At 42.8% G+C, this 18362-nt stretch overlaps 2 protein-coding genes across 2 annotated transcripts in view; one reads left to right on the top strand and one right to left on the bottom strand.

The window, feature by feature from the left end:
* Positions 1 to 113: 113 nt before the first annotated feature.
* On the top strand, positions 114 to 2462 carry zgc:112496 (uncharacterized protein LOC541336 homolog). Its single transcript, XM_038990389.1, has 6 exons — positions 114 to 218; positions 538 to 710; positions 928 to 1021; positions 1219 to 1378; positions 1716 to 1868; positions 2125 to 2462. The coding sequence occupies exons 2-6, from the start codon at positions 577 to 579 to the stop codon at positions 2298 to 2300; spliced, it is 717 nt and encodes a 238-aa protein (XP_038846317.1). The 5' UTR covers positions 114 to 218; positions 538 to 576; the 3' UTR covers positions 2301 to 2462.
* A 10277-nt stretch (positions 2463 to 12739) lies between these two features.
* Positions 12740 to 18362, bottom strand: part of rhbdl1 (rhomboid, veinlet-like 1 (Drosophila)) — a 41634-nt gene continuing 36011 nt past the window's right edge. The window contains exons 5-7 of the mRNA XM_038990390.1: positions 16559 to 16659; positions 13487 to 13547; positions 12740 to 13011 (exon numbers count right to left, since the gene is read on the bottom strand). Of these exons, the coding sequence (XP_038846318.1) occupies positions 12740 to 13011; positions 13487 to 13547; positions 16559 to 16659 (434 nt within the window). The remainder of the gene's footprint in view (positions 13012 to 13486; positions 13548 to 16558; positions 16660 to 18362) is intronic.

Consider the following 18362-nt stretch of genomic DNA (forward strand, 5'->3'; position numbering starts at 1 on the left):
CAGTGCACAACAATTGGCGCTAATTATGGAGGACTAACCTTGCTTTTGAAAAAAAAAATGTTGTTCACTGCACTGGAGAACCGGAAGTTGTAACTGTTATTACCATGAATCTAGCGAAAACAAGCATTACAAAACGGAAGTACATGTTCTGAAAGGAATTCATTCATCGTTCATACTTCGTTTTGTAACATTTTATTACTGTTCTACACATGTGGATGGTAAGTGTTTTTCTACCTTTTATTATTCTGACATCATGACTTTGAAGTCGAAGCTGAAGGCATGTTTCTTGTTCTTCCCATACAGTTTCAGTTCATGCACATATATCTATTGAATAGGCTATTTTGGGCCAGAATGAATATCAATACAGAGAGTAAGCCTATTGAACTGAGAATGAGGCTTGTCAACTATGGTTTCTGTTCTCCAATGTATATAAAGGTTTAGATAGCAGCTGTCATCTGCAGTGTGTCAGGGGAAAAGGCTCTCCTCCCTCAGGAGTTTTGGGGAATAACAACATTCCCCTGTGTAATGTCTACTCAGGTCTGAGGTGGTTTTGGCCCATTAACCCTTTATAAAGCAATGAGTGGAACACTATTCGCCTGCAAAGACCCAGCTGTCTGGAGAAAGTTATATGGGAAATACTGGGAGGTAGTGGAGGCCAAGTCCCTTGGGAAGGGCAAGAAGTCTGGAAAACTGCTTCCCTTGGATAAATGGTAAGTGTGGCACATATATGATCCCATTACCAGGTATCAATGAAGAGCAGACTATCATCACAACTACAGTCAATCTGTCACATGAATTAACATAAACGCACATAGATTTGAGCTTTCAATTTATCAGGATGGGGAATCCTTCAATTACATTTATGCATGCCTTTTGATTGATGTAAGTAAACATGTTATATTTAGTCTGAGCCTCGTCTCTGGTCAGGTATCAAGAGGAGCTGCCTGTAGCCATCGCTGGGCGTCCTTACAAATACGTCACCCAACCAGAGCTGGTGAAACTGATGGAGTGGAAGCTCACTGTAAGTAGTGCAGATAGATGCATAGATTTATTGACTAAGTAGTAAGTGAATGTTTCTTATATTCCAGGTAATAATTTGAAATTAAAATAAAAATCCTAGTAACTATGCTTTCCTTACTGTCCATGACCAAAGAAATTTCTTTAAGCTCCCTGCTCCCTGACTGGTTGTGAAATGTCTTGGCACTGTATCACCTGCAGAGGGGGAAGTTCCGTCCGCGGCTGCAGCAGCTCGTGGCCTCTAACAGTGATGAGATGGTGGAGAAGTGCTCTAGAAAGGCCTTCAGTCTCCTCCCTGACGTCCAGGCAGCCATCACAGAACTCAGCTCTCTCAAAGCCCTGGGCCCAGCCACCGCCTCAGGTCAGCAGCACCTAGAGGCCGTCTGTCTGGTTCACAGGATGGGAGAACACTTTTTAGGCAATTTTTAAGACTGACAAGACTGAGAAGGCTGACATGTTTTCTTCTTTTCAAGAGTAGAAAAAAAGTAACCTAGACAATGTTGGTTCAGTCACCTTCTTAATGGGATAAATTGATTTAGGCCTATTCATCTCGATTTAGCATGCTGAACAAAGCTCATAATGCAGGACGGAGGTTCCCGACACTCTGTCAAAGTGTAGTTAATATTCAGGAAACTACAGCGATCCGGTAAGGGGCACAGTTTAACTTGGACTATCTTTGACTGGCCGTTGTGTTCCAGCTGTATTGGCAGCAGGAGCTCCCGAGCAGGCTGCGTTCATGGCCGACGAGGCCGTTGAAAGTATCCCTGGACTGGGGCCCATCCAGTACACACCCAGGCACTATGCGCTCTACCTGAACAAGATGGCTACACACACACAAACACTTAACAAAGGTGAGTGCGTGTGTGTGTGCGTGTGCGTGTGCGTGTGTGTGTGTGTGTGTGTGTGTAATGCACATTTGTGGATACATATTCAGTGGGTCCAAATATTATCTATCTGCAACATTGTAGTTTTGCTCCATGTGCAATAGGCTCCCTCCTGGTGTGTGTAAGAGACAGGAGGGGGGGAAACTATACCCGGGATGTGGAAACCCCATGCCGTAATCTATGCTGACGTTGTTTGTTGACCCGCCTCCTCCATCTTCCTCAGTGGACAGCGAGCGGGACTGGACCCCCCATAGGGTGGAGCTGTGTTTGTGGGCATGGGCTGTAGCCAATCAGCTGCAGCTCCCCCTGCTGAAGGACGTGAATCTAGAGAACAGCCTTCACAATAAGTCAGACCCGGAGACCAATGACAGGCCAGCTAAGAGAAAGAGGACCAAGTAAACTTTTTTTCTTCAGAAAACTACCTTGTAAAGCCTTTAGTTTGATTATAGAGAATATGACTGGGATGAAAAAATGTCAGGCTACCTCAACATTATTGCAGTAGTGTTTTGTCTTTACGGTATGTCTAGTTTTACAGTGTAACGTGCAAATAAACTTGCAAATTAAATCTTTAAACAGGATTTATTTAGCATCTGGTGCTTGGTTAACTCACCCCATGTACCCACAATGTGTAGTGCCTCTTGATGATACTTTTGTATATATAGTGTATGTGGACACCCCTTCAAATTAGTGGATTCGGCTATTTCAGCCACACAACCGTTGCTGACAGGTGTATAAAATCAAGCACACAGCCACGCAATCTCCATAGACAAACATTGGCAGTAGAATGGCCTTACTGAAGAGCTCAGTGACTTTCAACGTGGCACCGTCAAATGTCACCTTTCCAACAAGTTAGTTCGTCAAGTTTCTGCTCTGCTAGAGCTGCCCTGGTCAACTGTAAGTGCTGTTATTGTGAAGTGGAAACGTCTAGGAGCAACAACGGCTCGGCCGCGAAGTGGTAGGCCACACGAGCTCATAGAACGGGACCGCTGAAGCGCTTTGTCCTCAGTTGCAACACTCACTACTGAGTTCCAAACTGCCTCTGGAAGCAACGTCCACACAATAACTTTGTGGTTGGGAGCTTCATGAAATGGGTTTCCATGGCCGAGCAGCCGCACGCACACAAGCCTAACGTCGGCAATGCCAAACATCGGCTGGAGCGGTGTAAAGCTCGCCACCATTGGACTCTGGAGCAGTGGAAATGTTTCTCTGGAGTGATGAATCACGCTTCACCATCTGGTAGTTCGACGGACAAATCTGGGTTTGGTGGATGCCAGGAGAACGCTACCTGCCCCAATGCATAGTGCCAACTGTAAAGTTTTGTGGAGGAGGAATATTGGTCTGTGGCTGTTTTTCATGGTTCGGGCTAGGTCCCTTAGTTCCAGTGATGGGAACTCTTAGCGCTACAGCATACAATTAAATTCTAGACGATTATGTGCTTCTAACTTTGTGGCAACAGTTTGGGGGAAGGCCCTTTCCTGTTTCAGCATGACAATGCCCCCGTGCACAAAGTGAGGTCCATATAGAAATGGTTTGTCGAGAGCGGTGTGGAAGATCTTGACCGGCCTCCACAGGGCCCTGACCTCAACCCCAACTTTGGGATGAATTGGAAAGCTGACTGCGAGCCAGGCCTAATCACCTAAAATCAGTGCTCAACCTCACTAATGCTCGTGGCTAAATGGAAGCAAGTCCCCGCAGCAATGTTGCAACATCTAGTGGAAAGCCTTCCCAGAAGAGTGGAGGCTGCTATTGCAGCAAAGGGGGGGCCAACTCCATATTAATGCCCATGATTTTGGAATGAGATGTTCGACGAGCAGGTGTCCACATACTTTTGGTCATGAAGTGTATGTACAAGGTGGCTAGTATAATAAATATAGCGGTGGGATGATGAGACATTTCCACAGTATTGTTCTTTATTTGTATTGTTCCTAAATTAAAGCAAATACAATGAACAGTACAAAATAAAACCAAAATATATACAATAGAAAAATGGTTCAGTTCAGAACATTTAAAAAGTACAATACATCATGAAATAATTTAATGAGGACTTTAATATAAACAATCCATATTTACATTAAATTTAGTTTTCATTTGTTTCTTGGTGACCCAGAGAAAAATAGCCTCTTTGTTCATTTTTTTAAATAATTTTTTTGTAAAGCTGTATTGGTACAACCTCTGGTCTGGATTTGGAAACTTAACTGCCGAAGCTTGGCACCATTTTATCAATGCAAGATAACAGCCAGTGAAAACTACCACAGCAGCACACATGACCTTAAACCAAACTGCCTCAATTATCCATGATATTGTACCATATTCTGCATTCAAAACCTCCATATACTGGTATTATAATGGTCTAGAGATGGATGATAACAACTTGGATAACTGTTGATAGTTGTATGTTGGTCAAACCATGTGTGGATTCCACTGCTATCAAGTTTCTTTGTATTAGAAGGATACTGAGAAGGTAATGTGCAGGTTTGCTTGCTTCGATTCTTATTGAAAATAAGTTTATCTGGCTAATGAGCTACAGTAGCTTGCCTCATACAGTACTGCATTACAGTACCCCATGTTCAAGTAGTACACCACTGACACATACTAGGAGAAGGCATCCTGCTTGGTCACAAGCATCAGCTTAAAGCAGATACTGCATATTGATATCATTAAGGTTGGTTGATCTACATATCCATAAAATATAAAGATCAGATCAGTGATGCAGTGATCCTCCTAACCTGATGCCTTTAATCACACACAAACGCAACAGCCAAGTTTAGGGTGTAGATGCACTGGATGTAACAAGGCATTATCCGTAAGAGCACAACGGATTGTGGTAAGGAGGTAATACCTACGAAAGCATCAAATAAAGAACAAAATGGCACTATAACATATTGGCACAATGACATGTCAGTTTATCACGATACAACAAGTGCAAAAAAGCTCACCTATGACAAAACACATGGGTCTGGAATATCTAATAACAGTATAAATCTCAAGTATGCTTGCTACAAAAGTTGTTGCATTTAGACACGGACAAGCAGAGAAGGAATGAACAGGGAAAGTTGTTTGAGAACGGCTCCATAGAATGATGTCAACTAAGGGGTTACTCAACCAAGGAAAATGGAGGGCACATGGCAAGATGGTACGTTGGTTCCACTCTCTTTTAACAGTGACGTCCTTTAATTGGGATGTGGTTCAACAACAATACTACCTTCAAGATGTTAGGCTATTCATGGACACTGACGAATATGTGACCGGGGTCTTCAGACCACTCACTAAAGAGGTGGTGGTGGTCTAATCAATAGAGTATCATTGATAAAATGGATCACATGATACTGTATGATTGGCTGGCTGCCCCTATTCTACTCATGCTATTCTTCACCAGGCCCACCTTTGTAGATGAAAACAAAATGTCACACAAAAGACAGCAATCAAATCAACATCATGCGGCTTGTCACATTTACGGAAAGAAGAAGAGATGTTTACACTAGTGGAGCCCCAGGTTCTGGTAGAACTGAGCCCTGCGTAACAGCCATACATCACTTCCGACGCCCGAGGCGTTGTGATGGGCACACGACAAGATATGAAGGCACACACAGCTGCTTTACGACCCCAATGGTGTTTTATGAGTGGTGCCACCTCCATTCCTCTTTCTCTATTCCCCCTCTCCCTGCATCGCTCACAGTCACACTTTGGCACACGGCAAAGTTGTCACATATCAGCCTGTAGATGACACTTGCTCCTTCATTACAGTGTTTATGCCTCTCCCCCCAGATCCTCGGCTGTCTGGATAAAGCAGACAGCTTCATAGCCAAAAGGAGAGTGGGATTGGATGGGCTTTTGTAGAAGATGTGTTGTTAGTGCTGCTGTCTTTGGAGGCGGCCTAGGGCCAGGTAATTTGGCTTACAGATGGATAATAAACCACTCCTGACGACTTTTCTCTGCCTGCTTAATTAGGATATATGCACTTCTTATTTCCCCTGACGGCTGCCTCATATGCCATGGTGAAAAGAGAGCGGAAAAAATGAGCATGTCTATGAATACAGAATTGGAGACTTATTTGAGACTGATCATACATTAAGATCAACTAACTTAAAGGGGCAGTGCAGTTAAAAACGTGATTTAAAAAAAAACACTATGAGGTCGAAATAACACTGAAATTGTGAAGATTATCATAATGCCCTTTTTCTGTAAGAACTGTTTGAAAAAAAAATCAGGTGGGATGGAATTTTTGGCCCATATCATGACATCACAGTCGACCATGGTTTGCCAGTGTTGTGATAAGATTTGGTATTAAACAATGAATTTATATGCACTGTATGTTTGTTAGCTAGCTAGCCAGCCAGATTTAGAGGAATGATTACATTAATTTAAAAATTAACTGCCAGTTTGCCATTCAAACAATGCAGTCAATCGACAGCCATACACTGGCTGAAATCAGTTAAGTTGTAAATTCAACAAGTTGTATCATATAATACCACTCACAGCTTTCCAAGTCAACAAACATTTTGACGGTCTATTTTAGAGGCTATTTATACAGAAAATTGGTATAAAACCTGTATAAACTGTATTTATATATATATATATATATATATATATATATATATATATATATGCCTTCAGCAAGTATTCAGACCCCTCGAATTTTTCCACATTTTGTTACGTTACAGCCGTATTCTAAAATGGGTTAAATAAAACAGTTTACTCATCAATCTACACACAATACCCCATAATTACATTTTTGCTAACTTATTAAAGCCAAAAAACAGAAATACCTTATTTACATAAGTATTCAGACCCTTGGCTATGAGACTCGAAATTGAGCTCAGGTGCATCCTGTTTCCATTGATCATCCTTGAGATGTTTCTACAACTTGATTGGAGTCCACCTGTGGTAAATTTAATTAATTTGACATGATTTGGAACAGCACACACCTGTCTATATAAGGTCCCACAGTTGACAGTGCATGTCAGAGCAAAAACCAAGCCATGAGGTCAAAGTAATTGTCCATAGAGCTCCAAGACATGATTGTGTCGAGGCACAGATCTGGGGAAGGGTACCAAAAATGTTCTGCAGCATTGAAGGTCCCCAAGAACATTCTTAAATGGAAGAAGTTAGGAACCACCAAGACTCTTCCTAGAGCTGGCCGCGCGGCCAAACTGAGCAATCGGGGGAGAAGGGCCTTAGTCAGGGAGGTGACCAAGAACCCAATGGTCACTCTGACAGAGCTCCAGAGTTCCTCTGTGGAGATGGGAGCACCTTCCAGAAGCACAACCATTTCTGCAGCACTCCACTAATTAGGCCTTTATAGTAGAGTGGCCAGACGGAAGCCACTCCTCAGTAAAAGGCACATGACAGCCCGCTTGGGGGCTGTCAGACCATGAGAAACAAGATTCTTTGGTCTGATGAAACCAAGATTGAACTTTTTGAGGAAACCTGGCACCATCCCTACGGTGAAGCATGGTGGAGGCAGCATCATGCTGTGGGGATGTTTTTCAGCGACAGGGACTGAAAGACTAGTCAGGGTCGAGGCAAAGATGAACGGCGCAAAGTACAGAGATCCTTGATGAAAACCTGCTCCAAAGTGCTCAGGACCTCAGACTGGGGCGAAGGTTCACCCTCCAACAGGACAACGACCCTAAGCACACAGCCAAGACAATGCAGGAGTGGCTTCGGGACAAGTCTTTGAATGTCCTTGAGTGGCCCAGCCAGAGGCCAAACTTGAACCCGATCAAACATCTCTGGAGAGACCTGAAAATAACTGTGCAGCAACGCTCCCCATCCAACCTGACAGAGCTTGAGAGGATCTGCAGAAAAAAGAAGACTTGAGGCTGTAATCGCTGCCAAAGGTGCTTCAACAAAGTACTGAGTAAAGGGTCTGAATACTTATGTAAATGTGATATTTTAGTTTATTTTTAATAAATTAGCAGAATTGTCTACAAACCAGCTTTTGCTTTGTCATTATGAGGTATTGTGTGTAGATTGATGATGAAACAAAACTATTTAATCAATTTTAGAATAAGGCTGTAACCTAACAAAATGTGGGAAAAGTCAAGGGGTCTGAATACTTTCCGAATGCACTGTATACAGTTGAAGTCGGAAGTTTACATACACCTTAGCCAAATACATTTAAACTCAGTTTTTCACAATTCCTGACATTTAATCCTAGTAAAAATTCCCTGTCTTAGGTCAGTTAGGATCACCACTTTATTTTAAGAAGGTGAAATGTCAGAATAATAGTAGAGAGAATTATTTATTTCAGCTTTTATTTCTTTCATCACATTCCCAGTGGGTCAGAAGTTTACATACACTCAATTTGTATTTGGTAGCATTGCCTTTAAATTGTTTAACTTGGGTCAAACGTTTCGGTTAGCCTTTCACAAGCCTCCCACAATAAGTTGGGTGAATTTCGGCCCATTCCTCCTGACAGAGCTGGTGTAACTGAGTCAGGTTTGTAGGCCTCCTTGCTCGCACACGTTTTTTCAGTTCTATCCACAAATTTGCTATAGGATTGAGGTCAGGGCTTTGTGATGGCCACTCCAATACCTTGACTTTGTTGTCCTTAAGCCCTTTTGCCACAACTTTGGAAGTATGCTTGGGGTCATTGTCCATTTGGAAGACTGATTTGCGACCAAGCTTTAACTTCCTGACTGATGTCTTGAGATGTTGCTTCAATATATCCACATAATTTTCCTCCCTCATGATGCCATCTATTTTGTGAAGTGCACCAGTCCCGCTTGCAGCAAAACACCCCCACAACATGATGCTGCCACCCCCGTGCTTCACGGTTGGGATGGTGATCTTCGGCTTGCAAGCCTCCCCCTTTTTCCTCCAAACATAATGATGGTCATTATGACCAAACAGTTCTATTTTTGTTTCATCAGACCAGAGGACATTTCTCCAAAAAGTATGATCTTTGTCCCCATGTGCAGTTGCAAACTGTAGACAGGCTTTTTGTGGCGGTTTTGGAGCAGTGGCTTCTTCCTTGCTGAGCGGCCTTTCAGGTTATGTCGATATAGGACTCGTTTTACTGTGGATATAGATACTTTTGTCCCTGTTTCCTCCAGCATCTTCACAAGGTCCTTTGCTGTTGTTCTGGGATTGATTTGTACTTTTCGCACCAAAGTACGTTCATCTCTAGAAGACAAAACGCCTCTCCTTCCTGAGCGCTATGACGGCTGCGTGGTCCCATGGTGATTATACTTGCATACTATTGTTTGTACAGATGAACGCGGTACCTTCAGGCATTTGGAAATTGCTCCCAAGGATGAATCAGATTTGTGGAGGTCTACAATTTTTTTTTCTGAGGTTTTGGATGATTTCTTTTGATTTTCCCATGATGTCAAGCAAAGAGACACTGAGTTTGAAGGTAGGCCTTGAAATACATCCACAGGTACACCTCCAATTGACTCAAATGATGTCAATTAGTCTATCAGAAGCTTTTAAAGCCATGACATCCTTTTCTGGAATTTCCAAGCTGTTTAAAGGCACAGTCACTTTAGTGTATGTAAACTTCTGACCCACTGGAATTGTGATACAGTGAATTATAAGTGAAATAAGCTGTCTGTAAACAATTGTTGGAAATATTACTTGTGTCATGCACAAACTAGATGTCCTAACCGACTAGTGAAAACTATAGTTTGTTAACAAGAATTTTGTGGAGTGGTTGAAAAACGAATTTTAATGACTCCAACCTAAGTGTATGTAAACCTTCGACTTCAACTGTACATACTGTATATGGCAGTATTTCTATTAAACAACTTCTGATATATCACATGCCTTACTTTTATTTTCCTGCATAAGGAAAAGCAGAAAATACATCACCTATTCCTTTACTGCCATTAATTCTAATTAGACTGGTTTGGATTTCTCCCTGACCAAAATGGCTGCCATTTCACCCCATTCTGGAACATTGAGGGATTAGTCATTTAATAGGATCTCTATGCCTCCTACTTTGAAGGGGTAAGCGGGGTAGGCTCTGGAGTCTAGAAGATCCTATACGCCAATCAGGACTGTATATGTAAATATATTTACATTCGTATTGACACGCCCGCACAATCAGACTGAGCATTTCAATGGCAAAAAGAGTCTCAGAGAAATAAATGATAAAACATATATTTTGAGTTATTTTTATAAAATAAACACATACAGTGATTTAAAAATACAATTAAAAAGCCTGCTTTAACTGAGACCTGGGTGTGTTTTTAAGGGTGGGGAAATAGAAGCTTGTACCTTGTACTTCAGCTTTTGTCACCCCTTTAGTCGTTTAGTTTTCATTTCCTGGAAGGTTCCTATTCAAGGCCCAGTGCAGTCAAAAACGCGATTCTCCTTTGTTTTATATACAGTATATTTCCACGCTATGAGGTTGGAATAATACTGTGAAAATTATGATAATGCCTTTTTAGTGTAAGAGCTGTTTGAAAGACCACCTGAAATGGTCTTGTTGTGGTGGGATGGAGTTTTGGCCTGCCTGGTGTCATCACCAGGCAGTAAATTCGTTAATAGACCCATAAGAACCTCTCTGAAAATAACAGCTAGTTTTCAGTTTTCCACTCCTCACTCAGTACTAGCAAAATTAGTTGAGATATTGCTCTTTGCTAAGAAGTGAATTTTTTCAATTTTACTTTAAAACAATCACAGTTAGGTACTTAATTGTGAACCAGAAATTATTTGATATTGAGATAAAAATGGCTGCATTGGACCTTTTATGTGTATTACAATAACATCGGTATTTAGTTTATAGCCCTTTCATCAGCCCTATGCCTTTTCTGGGTTAATGTGCTATGGATTCCTTAGCTTACGAGGCACAATTATCCTCCTCTTAGATAGAATTCACCTTTCATAAAGTTATTCGTTATGGCACACTCAGTATGCCTGTATCATCTGTCAGTGAAATAATCATGTATGCTGAGGATAATGTCTGAGACCAACTGTCAACATTGGCAACTCTAAAAGTTTTCTAAAGCAGTCAGAAGAAACCTTCCAAATTAAATAGACTACAGACTGAAAAAAAAAAAGTATACAGAAATTAAATAAGTGAATGGAATTTCAAGATTAGTCAAAGCCTAGCATTTTCTTGATTCAGTCAACGAGCTAATTTGTGGCAGGTTTCTCTATCCAAAATGTGTCATTAACCAAAAAAGACTGTCGTCAGGCATCACCACACTGGGGGGATTTGGAATCTGGCAACCATGCAGTAACGTGTGTCTAAATATTCTATCTGGCAACCAAGGTTTTAAGATGTGTTTATCAACAAATATCTAATGTCGCCTGAGAGCGACAGTCCAGCATTTCTCAAGCATATTCTTGCACAAACAGTTTGGCTTTGTCATCCTGTCTCATTTTCCACATAACTCATATGACATATTTTATTATCAGCTTTGACATTACCAATGAGGACTACATGGCAGAAAGTTCACCGAAGCATATACCAGCAAACAGTCACTGACTGTTTTCACTCTGCCTTTGTTTTCCATTTCTATGTTGAATTGGTTCTTCTATGGCTTATTCTGTAAAGCACTAAGATTTATAAAGATGAGTGTAACTTTCTTCAATGATGTTCATTCATCATAGTAACCAGGGATGTTTGCTGTCGATTTACTTTCAGAGGATCAAAGCTGTATAGTAAGAGTAATCATAAGAACATCAATCATAGCATTACATCTGCACCATTTGAAACATTCTTCTTTGTTTTCCCAAACAAGAAAGAAACAGAAATAAATGATTAACACTCCTTTTTATGTGTACATTCTTTTACAAAAGTATACAGTCCCTAAGAATGAGACACTGAGGTATAGACTGGGCTTTGACAGACTGAACCCAATGCCCGCTGGGACACGAAGGTCAGAGGTCAGGCGATGATGACATGTCCGTTGCCCTCCCCAGTTCCGTCTGTTAGAGTGAGAATAGACAGAGGCCTGTGTCGCTCTCTTTGCGTTCCCGCGCTGACTTACAGCATCAGGCAGTGGTTGTTCTTGGAGACGGTGACACAGGAGAAGGGTGCGGATTGGTGTGTCCGGGGTGTAAAGAGCACACGTCTCAGTTTGGACCTTAGAGCATGAGCTAGATGAGATGCTGGTGCTTTAGCAGGCTAGGGTATGGTACTGCTAGAGATTATGCTAACCTGCTGAAGCATTTAGGTTGGGTGGAAAATGAGTGACAATGGCTACTAGGGACATGAGCACCACAGTGGTGATGGTGGGGAAATAGGATATCACGGTTTCAGCATTGATTTTTTTTCTTCTCTGTCTTTTCCACCTCCCTAGCTGCATGCCTTGTTACATGTAATACCTATTCCTGTGAATTCCTATTCTTATTCCACAGTGTAGATCTAGTGTTTAGGTGCATGTTGAGCAGTAGAACACTGGTGTCCTTCTGCCTCATGTCTTTAAAAGGGGCAGTGAGGAATACTGACAGAACACACATCTGTCCAGTAAGAAGCACCTCAAGGGTCACTCTGAACGCAAAGGAGAGCTGACGCTGCATGGTGTTAATCAAAATGGCTCTCTGACAGGTTCGACCTGAAGCTGGGTTGAGCTTCAACACAAAAGACAAAAGGGACGCTCCACAATGAGAATATGAAGACAGCTACATATCTTTCACCTGCATATATTGCTACCAAGTTCCCTCCCACCACAAAACAGAGATCATTCTATGATGATATGGGTACATTGGGAAAAAATATTCCTGCTCTGTACAGTTTTGAATTAAATAACTTCCTGTGTTTTGAATGGTGTTGCCGGGGAGGTTGGCTGAGCGGACAGGAAAAGGATACGGCGAAGGCGCTGGGTCTTGACATGTGACAGTGAGAGGGAAAATGTAATGGAGTGAGAGAGAGCTTCTTGGTGTCAGGGAGCGGGTGGAAGCTGCACCCCCAGCAGCTCGTAGGCGAAGATGTTCCAGAAGATGGCGAAGAGAAGGAAGGTGATGAAGGAGAAGAGGATGACCCACCAGGAGCACTGCTTCTGCAGGCTCTCCTCGTAGCTGCGCAGGATGAGCAGGCCCATGCTGATGCCCACCACCGCCCCCGCCAGGTGGGCCATGAAGCTGGGCTGGGGCCCCGAGGAGGGCAAGGGCGGGGAGAAGCGCAGCCACACGGCACGGCCCACCTCCGAACTCACTGCAATGGAAGAAGTCATCAATATGAGTGGAAATGTGGGATTTGGCAGATAGAGTTTTGAGTACAGTCCAAGACTAGGGCTTTGCTTAGGCTAAGGCTATGTTTAAAGAGACGGGCTGGCTAAGGATACACTAGACTGAGGTATGGGGAAGTCCGACGCGGGACAGACGGACGGGACATATTGCACACTGACGAAAGTCGTAGTGAATTGGGAAAAGTCACTGCCATACAGCATAAGTCATATCCTCTGAACGAAATACTGCATATCCAATCTGCAACCTGAGGGCCACTCACTCCTCCCCATTGCACTTGAAGCAATACCTCAACTCATTTTACAAGGCCCACTCAAGTTATAACACAAGCGTTTCGCTATACCCACAATAACATCTGCTAAACACGTGAATGTGACCAATACAATTTGATTTGAAAATAGTGTAGATACTGAATGGCTATATGGATATAGTATGAAACTTACTGCACACCAGTGCCAGAATCATGCGGAGGAGCTTGTATGGACACCGCATACCGGCCCAGTTCTGCAAAACAGAGAGACAAGCGGCAAGTCAAACACAAACAGTCAGTTCCAAAGACCTGTATATTTACAGCTTACACAGTGAGTATCTCCACCATCTCTGCATTCTGTAGGGAACGTGTGTAAATCACAGCGATCAGACATCCACTTCCATACAAGTAGGATGAGGACAGGCCTACTAGACAGAGACATGATTATACACCTGGCTGCTCTCCAATCGGTGGTTCCACCTCGCTGCCATTCTATTAATCAGGGTTAAGATAGCTTTACGGAGGGTGAGAACGGCCCAATAAAACACCCTGTGTTCCTCCTGGGATAATACAAAAGGTTTCTGCCTCAGAATAACATATTTATTACCCAGGATGAAGGATTGCACCAATCTCGTCCCTCTTCATATCCTCTAGGTCCTGGGAGACCGGGAGGAAGCAGTAGTGTTTTGCTCTCTGCAGAGGAAGCCAGGCAGGCAAAGCCGAGTGCCACGCAAGATTAAAGATCCTAAAGAAAGTCAATAAAGTGCAGGCCTATACACACAACTCGGCCTATTCGTCTATGGGACGGCAGGGCCTCATAAAAGTGCAATAATACCACAAATAAATGACAAGTGTCAGAGTAGGGGGAGGTCAACCAAGCAGCATAAATAAGGAAGGGAGAAGGGGGGCGCTCACGTGATAGAGACGCTCACTTTCCCTTATTTTTTCCTTGCTGAAGTTTGTTTTACATGCCGGTGCTCTCAATGGAGAGAAGTGTGTCCTCCATTTTGCCTATCAATACCAAGCTTAGGGATTTAAGTGAAGCTGTACCTCCATAAAGACAAGGGGATAATGGGGTGCTTTTGTACAGTATTCTAAAAACTGAATGCCTTTCTTTGGAATTTCTACATCAAGACGATGTTAGTGTAGGCACATGGGGATGTGTGAAACCTACTCCTCGGCATTAAGTGTCCCGCTTGCATTGCCTCACTAGCTAGCTTTTGAGGTGGCGCGTTCGGCTAAGACGCTTGAGGAGGGCAGTCACACGTGTTTAAGGCAGAGGTCACGTGTTCGTGCCAGGTATGGGCCGAATCGAGAGGAAGTGGTACATCCTTTACATTAGCTCCGAAAAGAAATGTCTGTTTTCAAAAGGTCTTCATTCTTATGAGCGATGCTTAATCTCATTTCATCCTATTTATTTTCTTTAGTTTGTTGCTCAATAAAAAAAGAAAACATCTACACTAGTGAAATCATAGCGTAAAAGTAGGTGAGCTGGTTCTACGCTTTTTGTCCATTTTCTGGTGTTTGTGGTGGAAAACTGAGCGGGTCGAGCATAACACATCAACCCTGCTACCCATAGATAGACAGGCTGGAAATGTTTTAACAATAAAATAAAAATGTGTGATGCTTGCATTTAATTGCCCCTCCCCGTTGAACACAACAGGCTTCCATTCCCCCTGTCACAAGGGGAGTTATGGATGATTTAAGATGACGTTTTAAACCCTGTTACTTTATTTGGCACTTAATAGGCACTTATTACTATAGTCGTTTCTTTATTTAACCTCTCAAGATGGGAAAACATGTTTTTTTATTTTAAATAAATATAATTATAAACTTTATTAAGTTGAACAAGTGCTCTTCATGACAGAATGTTAAAATGAGGTGAAATATAACATTTTTTCCCCCACCAGCTTACATTACATTAAGAAGTTAAAAGGCTACCTAATTGGTGGAACGATCCATTTACACACACACACACACAGGCAATGGGGTGAATATAATTGAACATTTTCCTCACTAACCTTGGATGAGTATATGCCACTTAAGTTTTCAATAAATTATAAGATCAACATACAGTACATAAAAGGTTAATGGGGATTCTAGTTACCCGCGGGAGGACTAATTAAAGTGTTAATTCAACCAGGAGAGGTGCAGATTTCTTGTTCAGTCTGAACTTTAATGTAGAGATGAAGAGGCATTCGGCTGATTTAACATAAATCATTTTGATGGCCTTGACAGCAGTGAGACAAAACCTCTGTTCAACCGTCTCATCCAAATAACTGACGATAAAAGCTTTTGGACAGATAGATGAGGTCTACTGGAGTAAAAACCCTTCCGCCCCCTGAGACGCAAAGAAGAAAAAACAAACCCGAGGGCCAGGCATAATAAACAACAGACGCTAAGTTTGCTGGGAGTAGAGGTCAAAGGTTAAACTCTTTACTCTGGGGCTGCTGATGCATTTTGAGTTCGACTTTTGCTGGCAGCTCTTTTGCCTGTAGTGAAGGCCTTCTCTACTAAGAGTGATTCATCAGATCTTACACAGCCCTGAGTTCTCTGACAGAATGTGCTGAGACATCGCACATCCAGGCACACTGATGCTGACGCACACACACACACACACACACACACACACACACACACACACACACACATACACACACACACACACACACACACAGAGTGTGATCGCACATTTTATGTTTTCTGTTGCGGAGACATTTGGCAGACCAGGCACCTAGGGAGTACTGAGGAACAGATTGACATAGCCTTTAATATTCCCATATGCATAGAGTTTGGCACTTCTAAATAGAGAGGTGTTAAGAATAAATTACAAAGGAAAACAATGAATAACAGATCAAGGGTGGAATCAAAACAGCTTTTCAAGTCAAGTCAATAGCCCAATGCAGAGTTCCTTTCTGACAAGCTCTGATCATGGGGGTTCTGGAATATTCGATGCTCTTATCCAAAAAAAGTGCTTGTTAGCCGGTTATAAAAAGTCCTTATCTCATCATATTGATAGGGACCCACTCTCTGTGTGCGCTCTCTGGCATGGAATCCTTACTAAAGCTCATCGCTCCCATTGTACATCCCACTCACACCTGCAGAGCTTGATGACGGCAAGCACAAGAGTCTCTCTAAACACAAAACAAAAACAGAAGGATGTTGTGTGGAGGAGAAACTCTCTTAACGGGTTTTCTCTGACATTTTGGTCTCCATTGATACCGTTATCAAGTGTGACAATGAAGGCGACGATGACGGCAGTTACCATGACGACGTTGGCCAGATGCGCCGAGCACAGAGCGTAGACACCCCCGGAGCCCCCCACCACTGGAGCACGCATGTCTGTGATGGACACCGTCAGGGAACCTGGAGAGAGAGAAATGGAGAGAGAGCAAGAGGGGGAGAGGAGAGAGAGAGAGAAATAGAGACGGAAGGAGAGAAATGTTCAGAAAGAGAGTGCATGAGTGAAAAAGATAGAGGAAAATGTTGGGAGAGGGAGGAAAAAGAGAGAGAAGGTTAGGTTACTCATCATCACCATAGCAATTTCAGTCACCTTCCTCCCAGCATCCCCCTGAACCCAAAAGAACACATCCTGTCTGTCTGTCGTCAGTTGACCTTGACTTGCCCTCTTTATATCTATACACCCGCATACTGCTTTTCGCTGCTGTGCACATGCTTACACTATAGCTGCCAGCACCACCACCAGGCTCATAAAACAGAACAGTCACGTTAAACAAAAAATACCATAGTCACAAATGTTATCTTATATACTGTACTCAGACACATTAAATTGGGCAGCTACAAAGACCATAATCTACACATACCACATGGAGACCATAATAGGAGGGTTTATCTATGACGTACTCTTGCTACGATACTATAATGTCCTCTTGATCCCATGTAGATTATACTGAAGCATTGGCTTCTGATACGCTACATGGTCAAAAGTATATGGACACCTGCTCGTCGAACATCTCTTTAGAAAATCATGGGCATTAATATGGATATGGTCCCCCTCTTTGCTGCCATAATAGCCTCCACTCTTCTGGGAAGGCTTTCCACTATATGTTGGAACATTGCTGCGGGGACTTGGTTCCATTCAGCCACAAGAGCATTAGTGAGGTCGGCAGTGATTAGGCCTGGCTCGCAGTCGGTCTTACAATTCATCCCAAAGGTGTTCGATTAGGTCAGGGCTCTGTGCAGACAAATCATTTCTGTATGGACCTCGCTTTGTGCACGGGGGCATTGTCATGCTGAAGCAGGAAAGATTACACTAACTGTTGCCACAAAGTTTAGCGTTAAGATTTCCCTTCACTGGAACTAACATTATTCCTCCTCCACCAAACTTTACAGTTGGCACTATGCACTGGGGCAGGTAGCATTCTCCTGGCATCCAGGGGGTGGCAGGTAGCCTAGTGGTTAGAGTGTTGGGTCAGTAACAGAAAGGTTGCTGGATCAAATCCCTGAGCTGACCAGGTAGAAATATATCGTTCTGCTCCTGAATAAGGCAGTTAACCCACTGTTCCAAGGTAGGCCGTCATTGTAAATAAGAATGTGTTCTTAACTGACTTGCCCAGTTAAATAAATAACTGGGTAAATAAATAAGTTAAATAAAGGTGCTTTTTTTTCATCCACCAAACCCAGATTTGTCTGTCAGACTGCCAGATGGTGAAGCATGATTCATCACTCCAGAGAACATGTTTCCACTGCTCCAGTGTCCAATAGCGGCGAGCTTTACACCACTCCAGCTGAAGCTTAGCATTGAGCACAGTGATTTTATGATTGTGTGCTGCTGCTCGACCCATTTCATGAAGATCCCGACGAACAGTGCGTGTGCTTGATGTTGCTTCCAGAAGCCGTTTGGAACTCGGTAGTGAGTATTGTAACAGAGGACAGATGATTTTTACAGGCTATCAAGCTTCAGCACTCGGCATTCCCATTCTGTAGGATTGTGTGGCCTACCACTTCGCTGCGGAGCCGTTGTTGCTCCTAGAAGTTTCCACTTCACAATAGCAGCACTTACAGTTGACAGGGGCAGCTCTAGCAGGGCAGAAATTTGAAGAACTGAC

The sequence above is a fragment of the Salvelinus namaycush genome, chromosome 4 (assembly GCF_016432855.1).
Source record: "Salvelinus namaycush isolate Seneca chromosome 4, SaNama_1.0, whole genome shotgun sequence".
Classification (NCBI taxonomy): Eukaryota; Metazoa; Chordata; class Actinopteri; order Salmoniformes; family Salmonidae; genus Salvelinus; species Salvelinus namaycush.